The sequence below is a fragment of the Delphinus delphis genome, chromosome 8 (genome assembly GCF_949987515.2).
Source record: "Delphinus delphis chromosome 8, mDelDel1.2, whole genome shotgun sequence".
NCBI lineage: Eukaryota > Metazoa > Chordata > Mammalia > Artiodactyla > Delphinidae > Delphinus > Delphinus delphis.
Genome location: NC_082690.1, coordinates 41,014,191 through 41,033,284, shown reverse-complemented (window position 1 = coordinate 41,033,284; position 19,094 = coordinate 41,014,191). Strand labels below are relative to the sequence as shown.

General features: G+C 47.0%; 1 protein-coding gene across 1 annotated transcript in view; it reads right to left on the bottom strand.

Annotated features, from left to right (window-relative positions):
- Positions 1 to 18,818, bottom strand: part of VSTM5 (V-set and transmembrane domain containing 5) — a 28,692-nt gene extending 9,874 nt beyond the window's left edge. Inside the window, exon 1 of the mRNA XM_060017231.1 lies at positions 18,676 to 18,818. Within this exon, the coding sequence (XP_059873214.1) occupies positions 18,676 to 18,766 (91 nt within the window). The 5' untranslated portion in view covers positions 18,767 to 18,818. The remainder of the gene's footprint in view (positions 1 to 18,675) is intronic.
- Positions 18,819 to 19,094: the final 276 nt, after the last annotated feature.

Below are 19,094 nucleotides of genomic sequence, written 5' to 3'. Positions count from 1 at the left end.
TCAATTGCAGTAGCAAAAGACTGGTGACGACCTATGTGTTCATAGGTAAAGGAAAGCTGTTTCTTACTCCACAAGGAACACTTCTGACACTTACTACCTGAAGCTAGTGCAGACTCCACAGGTTAAGGGCTCAGTCTCACAAGACTGCTCCCCATTTCAGACACCAATCACAAGTCCAGGCTTCCTATACTTCTGACCAACTGGGTATAAATTGGAGGTTCCCATGACACCCTCTTCAGGTTTGAAAATTTGCTAGAACAGTTCACAGAACTCAGGAAAGCACTTTACTTACTATGAGCACTTTATTATAAGGGATACAACTCAGGAATAGCCACATGGAAGAGATGCCACAGGGCAAGGTATGTTGGAAGGAGCGTGGAGCCCCCATGTCCTCTTGGGCCACACTGCCCTCCCAACACCTCCATGTGTTCAGCAGCCCAGAAGCTCTCCCAACTCCCTTCAGTTAGGGTTTTTTGGGGAGATCCCATGACATAGGCATGATTAAATCATTGGCAATTGGTGATTAACTCAATCCCCAGCCCTTCTCCCTTCCTGGGATGGGGCTAAAATTACAACTTTCTAATCACATGGTTGGTTTCTCTGCAAATGAGCCCTCATCTTCTAAGAGTCACATCATTAACAATCGAAAAAACACTCATTGGGCTTCCCTGGTGGCGCAGTGGTTGAGCGTCCGCCTGCCAATGCAGGGGACATGGGTTCGTGCCCCGGTCTGGGAAGATCCCACATGCCGCGGAGTGGCTGGGCCCGTGAGCCATGGCCACTGAGCCTGTGTGTCCGGAGCCTGTGCTCCTCAACGGGAGAGGCCACAACAGTGAGAGGCCCGTGTACTGCAAAAAAAAAAACAAAAAACCCCCCAAAAAAACCCACTCATCACTCTGGAGAATCCAAGGGTCTTAGAAGCTTATGTGTCTGGAACCAGGGACTAAGACCAAATATTATAACAAAAGATGGTCCTATTGCTGCTATCACCCAGGAAATTACTAGGTTTTTTAGGAGCTCTGTGTCAGGAATCAGGAGCAGAGATCAAATATATATCTCTTATTAAGTCAGAACTGGTTAAATAAATTATCAATATTCACACTTGGGAATACTACAGCAGCATTTTTAAAATGAGGTAGATCTATATGCATTGATATTAGATGATCTCAAAAATAATGAAAAAGCACAGAGCGGAACAGTGTGCAGAGACTGTTTCCATTTGAATAAACTAATGATATGTATATATGCGTGTGCGCACACACACAGAGATCTGCACATTTATCCATAAAATGCACAGAACATCTCCCAAAGGGTATTCTAAAAATCAGGTGCCATGGTTGTCTTTGGGGAGGGGACTGTGTGTCTGGGGTGGAAGAAAGCTTTACATTTCATTTTATATCCTTTTGATCAGTTAGAATATTTTAGTGAGTTTTGAATTACTTAAAGGAAAACAACAAATAAAATGAATGCCAAGACTGGGTCAGAGTCCCAGATTTTTCACATTTGATAATGTTAGTAATTCACATATACACAATTGACAAAGTACTTCACAGGCACTATCTCAACCTGTGAGACAGGCAGGGGACTGGGGTTAAGGACCCATGCTTTTTGTTTCACAGGTACTTACTTATTTGATCACTAAATATATGCACCCAACATAGGAGCACCTAAATACATAAAACAAATATTAACAGACATAAAGGCATAAATTGACAGTACCACAATAAGAGTAGGGGACTTTAACACCCCACTACATCAATGGACAGATCATCCAGACAGAAAATCAATACGGAAATACTGGCCTTAAATGACACATTAGACCAGAGGCACTTAATAGATATATAAAGACTATTCCACCCCAAAGTATCAGAATACACATTCTTTTTAAGTGCACATGGAACATTCTCCAGGATAGATCACATGCTAGGCCACAAAACAAGTCTCAGTAAATTTAAGAAAAGTGAAATCATATCAACCATCTTTTCTGGCTACAATGCTATGAGACTAGAAATCAACTATAAGGGAAAAACACTGCAAAAACCACGAAAACATGGAGGCTAAGCAATGTGCTATGAAACAAACAATGGGTCAGTAAAGAAATCAAAGAAGAAATAAAAAAAATACTTGGAGACAAAGAAAACACAGTGATCCAAAATCTATGGGTTGCAGCAAAGGCAGTTCTAAGAGGGAAGTTTATAGCAATACAAACTTACCTCAGGAAACAAACAAAACAAAACTCAAATAACAACCTAACCTTATACCTAAAGGAACTAGAAAAAGAAGAACAACAAAAAAACCAAAATTAGAAGGAAAGAAATCATAAAGATCAGAGCAGAAATAAATAGAGATTTAAAAAAATAGAAAAAAATCAATGAAACTAAGAGCTGGTTCTTTGAAAAGATAAACAAAATTGATAAACCATTAGATAGACTCATCAAGAAAAAAACAGAAAGGGCCCAAATCAATAAGGTCAGAAATGAAAAAGAAGTTACAATTGACACTACAGAAATACAAAGGCTCATAAGAGATTACTACTAATAACTTTATACCAATAAAATGGACAACCTAGAAGAAATGGACAAATTCTTAGAAACATACAATCTCCCAAGAATGAAGCAAGAAGAAATATATCCACAGAGTAATTAACAGTAATGAAGTTGAATCAGTAATTTTAAAAACTCCCAACAAACAAAATTCCAGGATCAGATGGCTTCACAGGTGAGTTCTGCCACACATTTAGAGAAGAATTAACACCTATCCTTCTGAAACTATTCCAAAAAATTGCAGATGAAGGAACTCTTCCAAACTCATCTACTAGGCTAGCATCACCCTGATACCAAAACCAGGCAAAGATATCACAAAAAAAGAAAACACAGGCCAATATCACTGATGAACATAGAGGTAAAATCCTCAACAAAATACTAGCAAACAGGGGCTTCCCTGGTGGCACAGTGGTGAAGAATCCACCTGCCAATGCAGGGGACATGGGTTTGAGCCCTGGTCCAGGAAGATCCCACAAGCCACAGAGCAACTAAGTCCATGTGTCACAACTACTGAGCCTGCACTCTACAGCCCATGAGCCACAGCTACTGAAGACTGCACACCTACAGCCCGGGCTCCTCAACAAGAGAAGCCACCACAATGAGAAGCCTGCACACCACAACAAAGAGTAGCTCCCGCTTGCCGCAACTGGAGAAGGCCCGCATGCAGCAATGAAGACCCAACGCAGCCAAAAAAATAAAAATAAATAAATTTTTAAAAATACTAGCAAACCGAATCCAACAATACATTAAAACAATCATACACCGTGATCAAGTGTGATTTATACCAGGGATGCAAGAACAGTTCAACATTAGAAAATCAATATGATATGTCACATTAATAAACTGAAGAATAAAAACCATATGCTCATCTCAACAGATGCAGAAAAAGCTTTTGACAAAATTCAACATCCATTTATTATAAAACTCCAGAAAGTGGGCATAGAGGGAACATACCTCAACAAAATAAAGGTCATATATAACGAACCTACAGCTAACATCATAGTCAATGGTGAAAAGCTAAAAGCATTTCCTCTAAGATCAGGAAGATCAGAAAGACTATAAGACACTGTTGTCTTCAATGAAACTGAAGACAACCCAAACAGATGGGAAGATATACCATGGTAAGATGGATTGAAAGAATTAATACTGTTAAAATGTCCAAAGTAGCTAAGGTTATCTACAGATTCAATACATCCCTATCAAAACAATGGCAATTTTCTCAGAACTATAACAAATAATTTTAAAATTTGTATGGAAATACAAAAGACCCCAAATAGCCAAAACAATCTTGAGAAAGAAGAACAAAACTGGAGGTATCATGCTCCCTGACTTCAGACTATACTACAAAGCTACAGTAATCAAAACAGCGTTGTACTGGCACAAAAACAGACGCAAAGATGAATGGAACTGAATAGAGAGCTCAGAAATAAACCCATGCACCTATGGTCAATTAATCTATGATAAAGGAGGCAAGTATACACAGTGGAGGAAAGACAGTCTCTTCAATAAACGGTGCTGGGAAAACTGAACAGTTACATGTAAAAGAATGAAATCAGAACATTTTCTTACACCATACACAAAAATAAACTCAAAATGGATTAAAGACCTAAATGTAAGACCTGAAACTGTAAAACTCCTGGAAGAAAACATAGGCAGAACACTATTTGACATAAAACATAGCAACATTTCTTTGATCTGTCTTCTAAGGTAAAAGAAACAAAAGCAAAAATAAACAAATAGGATCTAAGTAAACTTAATAGCTTTTGCACAGCAAAGGAAACCATTGACAAAAAAAAAAAAACAAGCAAAAAACACACAAACACCTGAATGGGAGAAAATATTTGCAAATGATATAACCAATAAGGGGTTAATATTCAAAATATATAAACAGCTCATACAACTCACTATAAAAAAACCCCAAACAACCAAATTAAGAAATGGGCAGAAGACTTAAATAGACATTTTTCCAAAGAAGACACACAGAAGGCCAATAGGCCCATGAAAATATGCTCAACATGGCTAATCAGGGAAATGTAAATCAAAACCACAGTGAGGACTTCCCTGGTGGCACAGTGGATAAGAATCCGCCTGCCGATGCAGGGGACACGGGTTTGAGCCCTGGTCTGGGAAGATCCCACATGCTGCGGAGCAACTAAGCCCATGCGCCACAACTACTGAGCCTGTGCTCTAGAGCCCGTGAGCCACAACTACTGAGCCCACGTGCCACAACTACTGAAGCCCAGGTTCCTAGAGCCCATGCTCTGCAACAAGAGAAGCCTCCGCAATGAGAAGCTCACGCACTGCAACAAAGAGGAGCCCCCGCTCGCCGCAACTAGAGAAAGCCTGCGTGCAGCAACGAAGACCCAACGCAGACAAAAATAAATAAATTAATTAAAAGAAACAATAATACATAAATATAAATATATATATATTAAAAAAAAACCCACAATGAGCTATCACCTCACACCTGTCAAATGGCCATCATTAAAAACTACAAATAACAAATGTTGGTGAGGATGTGGAGAAAAGGGAACTGTTGGACACTGTTGGCAGGAACATCAAGTGGTGCAGCCACTGTGGAAAACACTATGGAGGTTCCTCAAAAAACTAAAAATAGAACTACCATATGATCCAGAAATTTCACTCCTGGGTATATATCCAAAGAAAACAATAACAATAACTTGAAAAGGTTATATGCACCCAATGTTCATAGCAGCATTATTTATAATAGCCAAGATATGGAAGCAACCTAAGTGTCTATCAACAGATGAATGGATAAAGAAAATGTGGTGTAAATACATAGTTTATATTGAACATTAGCCCTAAAAAAGAATGAAATTTTGCCACTTGCAACAACATGGATGGACTTAGAGGGTATTATGCTCAGTGAAATAAGTCAGATAGAGAAAGACAAATACTGTATGGTATCACTTATAAGTGGAATCTAAAAAATAAAACTAGTGAATATAACAACACAGAAACACTCACAGATACAGAGAACAAACTAGTGGTTACCAGCGGGAAGAGGGAACGGGGAGGGGCAAAATAGGGGTAGGGGATTAAGAGATACAAAGTACTGTATATAAAATAAATAAGCTACAAGGATATATTGTACAGCACAGGGAATAGAGCCAATATTTTAAACTATAACTGGATTATAATCAATAAAATTTTTGAATGTTATATACCTGAAACTAATACTGTAAATCAACTATACTTCAGTTTAAAAAAAAGATAGTTGGTGATCAGAATGTTTTATAATCAAAATCTTATTAAGCCAGCAGTATATTTATTCATTAAAAAAAATGAGGAAACTGGGGCTGAGTCACACTCTAAGTGTCCAAATCCCTGACAAGTAGAAAATCAGAGCTGAGACTGGAACCCAACTCTCGTTTCACTGCTCCACAGCTGCCTCTAATAAGATAAGGCAATTTGAGTATAGAGGTGGAGTTTTTCACTTCTTTTATGTTTCCCAAAATAGCACATCACTCAGTGCTGGTAAGGACTTGGGAGACAGATGTGACAAGAAGCAAGAGTCTAGACCTGGGCTTTCCCATATGGTAGCTGCAAGCTGCAGTAGCTACCGAGCACTTGAAATTAGCTAGTCCGAATTGAGATGTGCTCTACATGTAAAATACACACCAGATTTTGAAGACTTGGTACTTAGCATGTTAAACAGAATGTAAAATATCTCATTAATAATTTTTTATATTGAATATATGTGTAGAAATAATATTTTAGACATATTGGGTAAAACCAAATATATTAAAATTAACTGTGCCTGTTTCTTTTTTAATGTGACCACTAGAAAATTTAGAATTCTATACATGTCTTGCATGTGTGGCTCACATTATATTTCTATTGGATACCATTGGTTTAGACCATCACTCCTCCACCCGCTTCAGGAAAATCCTCTTCCCTTGAGTTTGTTTCACCCTCTTGCCTCCTCGTCATTGTGAGTGCTCTGTTCCCCCAGTCTCCTCTTCACTCTTCAAACACGTTAGCAACTCTACTGCAAAGTATGGCGTCATCCTACATACCTCTGGCATTAGGAGATTCTCCTAATTCTATTCTCCTAACATCTACAAGAAGATGCTCCCTCTACCTCAGTCTCCAGTAGAGCAGCCTGCACTGACCACAACCTTCTCTCCTTCCTGTTTACTGTTCAACATCTCCCACTGGCCTCCTCAGTCCTTCCACTCCAACTCTCTCTACCTTTCCCAATCCATCATTCTCACATCCCTCCCTCTCCAGCCTGGGTTCCATAGCCCATCATGTCCCAAACACTCTTGCCAAGATTCTTCAAACTCCAGTGGCCTCTGTCTTTTAATCACATCTACTAGCAAAACCCTCACCCTGGATCAACAGCTCTTCACTTCCTCTCTGCCCAGACCTGAGACCTGAGCAGTCAGCAGGGCAGGAGAACATCCCACGACCAACACTCTCCGGAACAACAGCGCACACGGTTTCCGGTGCACATTCGAGAGGGCCCTCCGGACTGCCCATCTTAATGTATTGTTCACGTAAATTCACTCTTCCTTTCTCCCTGGTTATTATGTCCCTCCAATCTCTTTGACCTCCAAATTCCTCCTCATTCCCAGCAGATGACCTCGTCCTCCTGGGACACCACTGAGCACCGTCTCCTGCTTGCAACGCCCTGTGGCTCCCGGGCCACCACACTCACCCGATGTTCTCCTCAGCTCCTTTTCTGCCGGCAGAGAGGAAACGCCGCCCTTCTCCCCAGATGCCGGGAAGGCACACCTGCCTGTGGGGACAGAGGGTGGCAGAGGAGGGCAAGATGCCGGCTGTGGAAGCCCTGGAATCCGAAGACCCAGGTACTGTTTCAGCTGCGCCAGGCCCTAGCTGAACAACTGCGCAAATCCCCTCCCCTCTCTGAGCCACTATTTCCTCATTTGTAATTAAGGATTATCATGGCTTGGCTGTTAAAGATTCAATTAAAAAAAAAAAAAAAAAAATGTAGGGCTTCCCTGGTGGCGCAGTGGTTGAGAGTCCGCCTGCCGATGCAGGGGACACGGGCTCGTGCCCCGGTCCGGGAAGATCCCACATGCCGTGGAGCGTCTGGGTCCTTGAGCCATGGCCACTGGGTCTGCGCGTCCGGAGCCTGTGCTCCGCAATGGGAGGGGCCGCAACAGTGAGAGACCCGCGTACCAAAAAAAAAAAAAAAAAAAAAAAAAAAAAATGTAGGTGAGAGAGCTTGACGGCCAGGAACAATTCCAGGGGGCACAGGCCCTCCCTTCTCTGATTTTTCACCCAGACTCAATCCAGTCTCTCCCCATTCAACAAGCATTTGGGAAAGTAAGTCAAGGGGACTGACACTGATGGAGCACCAGCCCGGAGTCACACACGCTACATGCAAATCCGTAATTAGCTCCTTTGGCATCTGATCAGCTCCACCCAATCTCTTCTCAGAGCCCCGCAGAGAAGGCCCGGCAAACCCACCTCCCCAGCCAGCAGACCGGACCAAGGGGAACCACCTGATCTAATCTAGTTATTGTCAATCTTTGAATATTAGACCATTTGGGGAAGCTTTTAAAAATCCTACCCTGGACTGTGAGTTTAGAATCTTTGGGGGTGAGACCAAAGCCTCTGTGATTTTTAAAATTCCCCACATGATTCTAGCGTACAGCCAAGACTGAAAACCACTGAACGAACCTGCACTAAGGCGTTAGCAGCTGAAGCCCAGACCCACTTCCTAGGGGCATTTAACAACACCTAAACCGAAGGAATGAAGGGCCATTGTGTGAAAAAGGAATGTTTGAGGCCCTTTCAGCAAGATATTTGGGGGAAATGGGCTCTTTCTGGCATCCCTCAAATTTTATTACATCTGGTCCTATTTCTAGAGATGCTTTTGGGTTAGGGAGGAAGAACGAGCGACCTAAGTATTTCCCTTTGCCTCCTCTACTCTCTGCAATGTTATAAGGCAATGGTTCTCAACATTTAGTTGCATCAGAATCACCTGGAGGGCTTACTGAAACAATTGCTGGGCCCCATCCCTAGTCTCTCATTCAGCAGCTCTGGGGTGAGGCCCCAGAGTTTGCATCACTAACAATTTCCTAGGTAATGCTGCTGCTGGTCCCAGGACAACACCCTTAGAACTTTGGGCAAAGGGGGCACTGAGGATGCTGCTAGGATCCCTGAAAGCTGGCCCCTCTTCTCCTTCCCGAGCACAGTTAATACCACTTCTGCCAGCCAGGGGAAGAGCCTCTGCTGCAGAACTTCTCATCTTGGAGAAGGGAAGACTTGAGACACCCAATCATTGCCAGAATGAGGACCAGTGTGTAAAGATTGAAAGAAGATGGGTTCCGGTGAAGAGAACTGAGAGCGTGTGTGTATAACGCGTGCATTCATAGACCTGGAGTCAGGCAGACTTATCTTCAACGTTTAAGTCTGCCAATAACAGCTGTGTGATGTGGGGTAAATTTGTTTCTTTCACTCTCTGTTACCGTACCAATGAAATAAGTATACTATAATAGGGTCGTGCCCACCTCCGGCAGCAGAATGAAGTTTAAGGGAGGCAAGACATATAAGGAGCTTATCACAGTTTCTAACACTTGGCACCCATTCAATCATTATTGAACGATTATTCTTCAAAGAACGAGAATTCTTTGAAGATGCACTGAGCTGCATATTGAGGTAGTGAGCTCCCCATCCTGATGGGTGTGTAAGCAGAAGCTGGAGTTGTACCAGGGACTGAAGCAGTAGATCTGAGACTGGGAGCTGGAGTGTTGAGTGAAGGACGCTCGTTCTTCCAGCCCAAATTACGTAACACGTATAGAACTTGAATCAGCGTTTGTAAATCTGTGATCCACTTGTGGAGGTGTGGCAACAGATTGGGTAACCCGAAATTCCTCCCTGTGGAATTCCTTCCGGAATCTTTCTGACTTAAGCAAGAGCCACCCTTGCTAGAAAGCCAAACACTTTTCTGAATGGTCACAGGCTATGGTCAAGTCACTGCTGTGTTTCTACTCGGATGTCAAGGAAGCCAGGTATGGCAAAGGTGGCTGCCTGGCCCTGCCCAAGCTTGGGGGATGGGGTGCTGCTGGGTTTTACCTCTGCAGATCTGGGCTGCAGGACTTATGGTGGGCCTGAGTCAGTGGCCAGCCTGGGGAACCAGGAGGAGGGGTGCTCCTCAGACACTTCTGTGGAAATGTTCCACTTCTGTGTGGAACAGGAGATCACCCTGGATCAACAGCTGTTCCACTGTGTGGAACAGGAGGATGAAGGAGGAAATGAGGTGGCTGACCTCCCAACAATTCTTTTTACAGGATGCCTGAAGGCTCTTGGAAGAGGGGTGTCGAGTGATCAAAAGATAATTCAGGCACACATGTGACTGGGTACCACAGTTAGAGTACAAAGCTCCTCCTTCAACGAGACTAAAGGGCCAATCCCTCTTCATCCTACAGGTCTTAGTTTAAACATCACTTCTTCCAGGAAGCCTTCCATAGTCCCTCAACACCAGGTTAGGGGTCCCAGCTCTGGGTTCCCATGGCTCTCTGTCCCTCTCTATCAACTTATCCCTGTCCATTGTAATTTCTCTTAATTAATGCTCCATCGTCCCAGATCAACTTTCAGCTATAAACACAGGGGCTGGTCTATCTTGTTCTTCATTGACTCCCCCAGGCCTGGCACAGTGCCTGGCACTTTGGGCTTCCCATAAACACCTGATGAAAGAATGAATGTCTTTAGGCAAGTCTCTCAACCTCTCTGAGCCTCAGTTTCCCCATCTATAAAATGGGGCCTAATAATACCTATTTGCAGGATTACTGTGAAGTTGCATGGAAAAGCAGCTGTTACAGTGCTTGGCACAAAGTATGTGGTGTTCAATAAACAGTCACAGATATTATTGCCTTGTCATTGTTATTAACAATTATAAAAGGAGGTACTGGCTTTTCTTCTCTTCAGTTGGCTAGAGGCTATTATTAGTGATCTTTCTAAACTACACGTCTTGCTGGGTCTCTCCTGGTTCTGAAAGACCTAAAAAGTCTCGCCTCAACCTTCTTTTCCTTCCCCATCTCACAAGACTCCTTGCCATCCCCCAATTCCAGTTGCACCAAACTGTGGACCACTCCCCACTGTGGCTTACTCCCTCTAGCTCAGCTCAGATCACCCATCCCCATTCTCAGTTGGATGAGTGACTGCCCATCTCCCCCGCTAGAAGGAGCAGGCGAGCACACACTTAGGTGCGAACCGCCAGCACCCCAGCCGTGTGTGACATGACGGATGGCTCATTCAAACTGGGGCTGTCAAACTGAATCGACAGTCTACCTGACATAACAAGCTCTGGTTCAAGGACTCCTGAACTCCCATCCCAGAGTAAGCAGAAGGCCTGCTTGATGGCAAGAGGGAAGAGCGGGTCTGGTGTTCTGCTTTGGGGCATTGGCCTCCAAAAGGAATGTGCTCCAGTCCCACAGTGAGCCTGGGGTGGGGATACTGCAATCGGACAGAAGGGCAAACAACCAGAGAAGGCTCACGTTAGGTCCCCTGGCCAGCGTCTGGTGCCGAGGGACCCACATCTCCCTCCTGATCCCCTGGCACTAGTGTAAGAGTCTATCAGAGGAAATATTCCAGCACTTAAGATCCAAGACCTTCCCAAGCCCCAGTCCTTTAACTGTTAAGACAACTTATCAGATTGAATATGAAGAAATTGACCAGAGCTGAAAAACCTGACTTGACTAAAGAATTGTCACCCACTACTGGCCCCAAGAGCGAGAAGGTGGCGGTGCGGTGTCTGTGCTCATTATTTCCTGTCGCTCAGAACCTTCCTCCTCCTCCCGGCTCACCTGGCTTCCTCCTACTTTGCCTTCGAGGCTTCTTCTTTGAGAAGACTCCTTCTAACTCTCAGCTGAGCTAAATGCTTTTCTCAGTACTCCCTGGGCATCTGACCTCAAATCATCTGGGTAGGATCTGACCTCCCCTCTGGGTCATGTGATTCCCCCCACTGCAGGGACCGTGCTGAGTACCCCTGGCTCCTGGCATGGTGCTCCCAACACAGTAGGTGCTCAGGAACCATTTACTGAACCAAACCAAACTTCAGAGCAAAGCAGCCTTCTCTCTTGACCTAAGCCCGGTGGCAGAGTATCATGGGTTTGTCAGGATTAAACTACTAATAAGGCATAAGCGAGACTCGTCTGCATACAATGGTGGGTGTTCTGAGAACAGAAGATGGGAGAAAGGTGCACTGTTCATGCCCAGCTCTTTCCTTAAGATAAGATGAATGGAGGGGACATGGAAATGGTCTAGTCCGGGAACTCTCTGCCTGGCCACACATTAGAGTCATCCCAGGAGCCTAACTTGAAACGAAACAGTGTTAGGTCCTGCCCTCAAAGAGACGGATGTAACCATCTGGGGTAGGGTGTGGGCATCTGTAGGTCTTACAAGCCCTCCAGGAGGTTCTCATGTGCAGCCTTGGCTGAGAACCACTAAACAGCCCACCCTCCTGGCCCTGTGCTCTGAGAGAATGAAGGTGACCCCATATACAGGGCTTACTGCCAGCACGGGACTGGAACCAGCCCCTCAGGCCCTGCCCCTTCCCAGCTGGGGACTCCCCAGGAAGCCCCAGAGCAGCGGGGCTCCTCTGGGATTAGCATGTCACTGGCCTGAGCTGCCCCTAGGGATGTGCCTCAGCAGGGGAAAGGCCACTGTGCTCCCTGGACCACAGTAAACAGCAGGAATGTTCTGTGCTCGCTTTACAGTCCAGTGTGTCCTTTCCCCTTTGCCCACAGGGCTGACTGGTGCCTTCCCAGCCCAGCAAACCAGTTACGGGAGAAAATCATTGCCCAAATTCATACTTGCCAATGATGCCTCTCTCCCACTCCAGTTTCTGCTAGGTCAGTAAATACTTTCTGACCCTGAGACTGTGTTCCAGGGAAAACCCAGGTGCAGGCAGCCCAGTGTTTGAGAGCACAGGCTACGGGGGTGCAGTGTCAGTGGGGTCTCTGAGTGGGGGACCAGTTAAGTTTCCAGTAGGTGCCTACCAAGGCAACTCTCCCACTTCCCCACTTCCTCTTCCTTCGCTTAGCACACCCAGACCCTGCCAGGCCCCAAGAGGATGCATGAACCTAGGGTTTTTTTTTTACTTTTTTTTTTTTGGATGGGGTTTTGTTGCTGCGCGCAGGCTTTCTCTGGTTGCGGTACGGGGGCTTCTCACTGCGGTGGCCTCTCTTGCTGCAGAGCACAGCCTCTAGGCGCACGGGCTTCAGTGGTTGTGGCACACGGGCTCAGCAGTTGTGGCTCATGGGCTCTAGAGCGCAGGCTCAGTAGCTGTGGCGCACGGGCCTAGCTGCTCCACGGCATGTGGGATCCTCCCAGACCAGGGCTCGAACCTGTGTCCCCTGCATTGGCAGGCGGATTCTTAACCACTGCACCACCAGGGAAGTCCTGAACCTAGTTTTTGAGCGCTTGCTGTATGCCTAAAGCTCTCTTCTCCACCCTGTCCTGCTGTATACCCTTACTCATCTTTCAAGACTCAACCTCACCTTCTTCATTCCCGTTCCCCAGGTAGGAGGATGCTTCCCAGTGACGGTGACTGACAGAAGCAACACACATTCGGGAAGGACTCAATTTCAGTCCAGGCTGACAGAGATTACAGCAAAGTTATTTATTTATAACATGCATCTTGACTTTAGATATATCGGAATATTAAAAGTAAAAAAAAAAGTCTTAGAGCAGATGAAATAAATAGGTGTCCTTAAGTCCTGGGGACAACGGAGAAAGGAGAGTCTCCTGACTGCAGCCCCTTCCCAGACCAGCAGAGAATATACTCAGGACTCCCTTGGAGACCAGAAATGAAGAAATTTGGGTGACTTTCTGGTTGATTCTGCCCCTCCCTCAATAGCTTCAGTGTAATCCCCCAGGCATTTTTTGAGCACTACCCCCAAGGGGAGGAGGTGTGTGTGCAGGGGGTACCTGTCAGCCTGGAGGTGGCCCCTGGCCTTCCTCATCCTCCATACGATGTGCATATCAATAGCACTGCACTCCGCACCCTGTATTAGGGCTCTGTTCTCCCCGCAGGGAGGGCTAAAATCTGAATGCTGACATGTCCATCAGAAGGGGGCTAGCTAAGGAAGAAGCAGCAGGTGGATACAATGACATACGGATAGCAGTTGAGAGGAAGGAGCAAGATCTAGGCTATCAACATGGACAGAGATCAAAAACTGCTGTAAGAAGGGAATTCTCTGGCGGTCCAGCGGTTAGGACTCGGCGCTCTCGCTGACAAAGGCCTGGGTTCAATCCCTGGTCAGGGACCTAAGATCCCACAAACGGTGTGGCATGGCCAAAAATAAATAAATAAATAAATTGCTGTAAAAAGTAAGTTGCTGAGTAACAAGCACAGCATGACTGCATTTTTTTTTATTGCATTTTTAAAAGCACACCCAAGCACCACTCTTTTGGGTGGGTACCTTTATAGGTATGCAAGACCATTGTCTATAAATCAGAGAGGACAGTGCAGAGAGAGACCACGCCTCATTTGTTTCACCTGGGCCAGTGCAGAGCCCGATACATCATAACTGCTTAGTAACTGTGGACGGCCGCATAGGTGACCAGTGGGGCCTTGTCCTGGCATGATGGATCCCGGTGTCTCCCCGGGGTCTCCAGGGGATACCTCCAACACCGGCTCTCCCTCCCCTCCCATGGCAGCTCCAGCTAAGCCAGAACCCATAGCTCCATCTGGCTGTGGCCGCTTTGGCCTATCAACTCCCTCCCCAGACCGAGGCTCAGCCCCCAGGCTGCTCCTCTGTGCTACTGGGCACTGGGCCATGAGTGACTCAGTGGGGCTAGCTCCTCCATCCCTGGCTCCACCCCGGTAAGGTGGGGATGTTAAAGGGCACTCGTGTGTGTGCACATGTGTGGCTGTGTGCGCATGCTGGGGGAGTGGGCTGCTTTTTAGAAGCTGGGGTTGGAGCACAGGAAGCAAGCTGACTTGGCCCGGGCCATTAGCTAAACTTTCCTACTTAACAATAGGTCCTACTGTATAGCACAGGGAAATATACTCAATATCCTATGATAAACCCGAATGGAAAAGAATACTTAAAAAAGAATATATATATATATGAATCACTTAGCTGTATGGCAGAAATGAACACAACATTGTAAATCAACTATACTGCAATTAAAAACAAACAAACAAAAAAACCAACAACAAAAAAACCCAAAACTTTCCTGCTTGAGTCTTGGATCATCTGCTTCCAAATGAGCGGGCGCACTGATGAGGAGGAGGCCTGATGGATAACTTCCCATGTTGAGAGCTGAGAAAAGAAATGAACAAGGGTCCTAGAAAAGTGCTCCACCTTGGCCAGGTGCGAGAGGCCTGCCAGCTTTCAGAGGGGATATGCCTTTAAGTCCCTGTCTTATTCAGCTTGAGCTGTTATAACAAAATACCAAAAACTGGGGGGCCTAAACAACAGACATTTACTTCTCACAGCTGTGGAGGCTGCAAAGTCCAAGGTCAAAGTGCCAACAGACTCAGTTCTCGGTGAGGACCCTCTTCCCCTCTTCCCGTCTTGCAGATGGCCACCTTCCTGCTGTATCCTCACATGTAGAGAGAGGGAGCGCTGGTCTCTTCCTCTTATTATAAAGACACTAATCCCCTCATGGAAGACCCACCCTCATGACCTCATCTCAACTTAATTGCCTCCCAAAGGTCCCACCCACCTCCAAGTACCATTATATTGGGAGTTAGGCCTTCAACATATGAATTTCTGGGGGACACAAACATTCAGTCCATAACATCCTGCCCCTGGCCCTCAAAAATTCATGCAATGAATTCTTGCATGCAAAATACATTCATTCCATCCCAACAGCTCCAAAAGTCTTAACTCCTTTCAGAGACTTGGGGTATGATTCATCTTAAAAGAAAATTACTCTCCAGCTGTGAACCTGTGAAACCAGGTAAGTTATGTACTTCCAAAATGCAGTGGTGCGACAAGCATGGGATAGACATTCCCACTGCAAAAAGAAGAAATCAGAAGGAGTGACGGGTCCCAAGTGAGCCCAAAACCTAGCAAGGTAAATGCCGTTAGCTCTTTGGTTCGATGCTCTGCCTTTAGGACCCACTGAGACAGGGGTGCACCCTCACCCCTGCAGCTCTGCTGGGCATTTCCATGTCCCCGGGAGACTCTGCAAGGCCTCCATCTTGCCTGTTGAAACTAAGGCAATGCCCCACCCCCGTCTTTTGAAACCGAGGAGACAGCTCTGATGCTGGCTGAATTGTCCTCAGAGTCATTCTTTTCTTAGCCTGAAAAATAGTGTACACAGCTAAACAGCGATAATACAGTCAGCCCTGTAGGGTCTATCAAATCTGACAGCCTTCCCTCATTCCATTCTGTCTTCACCCTCTTCAGTTTCACTGGAGTTGTTTCTGCTGGAGTGGCTGATTAGGCCCGTGGTTCACACCCAGGCTAATCTTATCAGTGTTTGGCCGCAATCTACGTCTTCTCTTCTGAACACGCTCTCTTTTTTCCTAACACAGATAGGCTGAGAATTTTCCACATCTTTAAGTTCTAGTTCCTTTTTGCTTAAGAATTCCTCCTTCAAGTCATTTCTCTCTTCTTGCATTTTACTATAAGCAGACAGGAGGGACCAAGTTGCTCCTTTGACACTGCTTAATATCTCCTCAGCTAAATATCTAATTTCTCATCACTCCCAAGCTCTACCTTCCACAGAACACTAGAACATGAACACAGCTCAGCCAAGTTCTTTGCCACTTTCTAACAAGGATCACCTTTTCTCTGTTGTCCAGTAACATGTTCCTCATTTCCATCTGAAACCTGACCAGAATGGCCCTTAGAGTCCATATTTCTAGCATGTACTTCAAAACTCTTCCGCTTCTACCCATTACTCAGTCCCAAAGCTGCTTCCACATTTCTGGGTATTGGTTACAGCAGCACTTTACTTCTCGGTACCAATTTCTGTCTTAGCTTGGGCTGCTATCACAGAATACCATAGACTGGGTGCCTTAAACAGCATAGTTCTGGAAGCTGGGACATCAAGATCAAGGTGACGGCAGACTTGGAGGACTCTCTTCCTGGCTTGCAGAGAGCTGCCATCTTGCTTCGTCCTCACATGGCAGAAAGAGTTAGAGAGAGGGATCTCTGGTGTCTCTTCCTCTTCTTATAAGGACACTACCCCCATCGTGGAGGCCCCACCATCATGACCTCCTCTAAACCAAACTGCCTTCCAAAGCCTCCACCTCCAAACAGCATCACATTGGGGGCTGAGGTTTCAACATGTGAATTTCAGGGGGACACAAACATTCAGTCCATAACAGTCCCGTTTATAGAGAAAAGGCCTCAAATGCAGCGTGTTTGTGTGTTTGTGTTTGTGGAGCATGCTTTCACACAGACTTCAGTGTAAATGATGAATATCTGACTTTCTGGGTGGAAGCTTTGGGCAGAGCCTGAAGAGGCAGAGAATGGAGGGAGCTGGTGACGGGGAGGAGGCCCCCTCTACATCATCAGTGCTGGCGCGGAAGCACAGGCCCCCATCAGGCAGGTGCACACCCACTCACTATCCTTAAGGGGTAGACTCTGGCTGGCACTGGACAAGCGCTGGGAATCTGTCTTCCTGGAGTTTACAGCTTTGCAGGAGTCACTATTCAATGGAGAACTGCAAAACTTTGACCCTTCCTCCTGGTTTTGCATGTGCTCCCTCTTTACCTAGGACGCGCTGTGTTCCCTCTGCCTCTTCCCCTGGCTGCTCCTGTCCATCTGTCAGTGGGTAGGTGCAGCTCCCTTTGGGAGGCTTGGCCTCATTCCCCTGAGCCTCTAGGGCTTCCAGAACTTTGGCACTTCCTGCCTCTCAGGACGCGCCGCTCCAAGCCGGCACTCTTTTCTGCTCATCTGAGGACAGGACTGTGAACCATGGTATCCCCAGTACGACTGTGGCCTGCTTCCTGGAAGCAGAGGGTGCCACGAATGAGTGAGTGAATAGATGAAGTATACACTGTGGTGAATCGTTGGTCCTTGAATGCCTGGGACAGCTGTACAGATGTTGCATGAGAATGCCTGACTGGAAACACATGTTGAAGGGTTGAAAAATGATAGAAAAGGTCACTGCAAGGCCAAACACACCCACCCACCTGATGGACAAGCTGGCTATTCCTTGCTCCACAGACAGCCAGAGGCACATGCCCCCCTCCCAGTCCTTTTGGGTTTCTGAGATCTGCAGCTGGGCTCTAGCTAGAGAGGCGTAAAGGTCAAGCGTGCTAGATTGCCCAGGTTTAAATCCTAACTCCACCACGGTCTAGCTGGTGACGGCTGTGCATCAGTTTCCTCACTTGTGAAACAGGGATGAGAGTGGCACTTTTTTCGTAGGGTTGCTCCGAGGATTCAATGAAAGAAGTGTTGTCAAGCCCCGGGGGCAGTGAGCGCAAACGTGCTTAGTAAGCACTGCCCCTTACTATAGACCCTCCCACCGCCAGTGGCCCTGCACTGGTCAGTCTCCACACTTCAGATGACTAATCTGTAAAATGAGAATGGTCATAAGGATCACGATTAAATGAGAAAGCAGAACTGCATTCAAATCTGTGGTTTGGGTCCATAGTAGTCTGTGGGGCTGTGCGTTACCTGCAGACTCACCAAGCTGGGGGATTCCGGGGACAGCCCATCCAAACCCTCCGCTCCGGGCAGAGGAGTGAGGACCACCGCCGGCCTGAGGGATTCTGGCCCCAACACCCAACCCAAACCTCTACAACCCCTCCTCTTCGAGACAGTCTGCTGGGGGTTCCTCTGAGAGGTGGGGAGGCCTACAGCACCAGGGACCAGCGCCGGGGACCGGGGAAGGCGCGGGAAAGAGAGGGGGAGGGTCCCCGCAGTAGGGGGCGGGGCCCGTGTGCCCTGGGGGTCGCGGATGCCTGGGCTGCAGTCTGGTTATTCCAGGAAAAAGAAATAAAAAATACTGCAGAGGAGGCGGCCACCGGGCCGCGCCGGTTATCTTCTGGGCGCCTTCCGGCTCTGATAACGCCCGGGGCGGGGCGCGTACCCAGAGTGACCCGGGAGCCGGTCTGGGGGATCCTCGCCGGGCCGGGTCCCCGCTCCAGGCCGCACCCAGCCCCGCGGAAAGCTGTGGCTCGCCCCGCGCCCCCCGCCCCCCGCCCGGTCCGGCCCTTGCTTACTCTGCAGACAGCGGGCAGCGGCCAAGCAGAGGGCGAAGACTCCCAGCGAGAGGCCGTGGCTCTTCCTCCTCCGGCTCGGCAGAGGCCTCATGAGCAAGCCCCGCGCGCCGCCGGCCCGGCATTGGCGTCCCGGGCGGCGCGGCGCGGCGCAGCCCCGGCTGTGCGCTCACGTGGCAGCCGCTGCAGCTCCTGGCCGCCCGCCCGCCCGCTCCTCCTCCGCCGCTGCCTCCTGCCTGTCCTGTGAGGCCAGATGCAGATGAGCTGGTGTACTCTGGTTGAACCAGTTCCCAAGAAGTGGAGAAGGAAGAGGAGACGGGCGGGAGGGAGGGAGGGAGAGAGAGAGAGAGAGAGAGGAAGCAGTTGGAATGCACACACTCAGAGGTAAATAATAGCAAAAAATGAGTAGTCTCCTTCCGTTC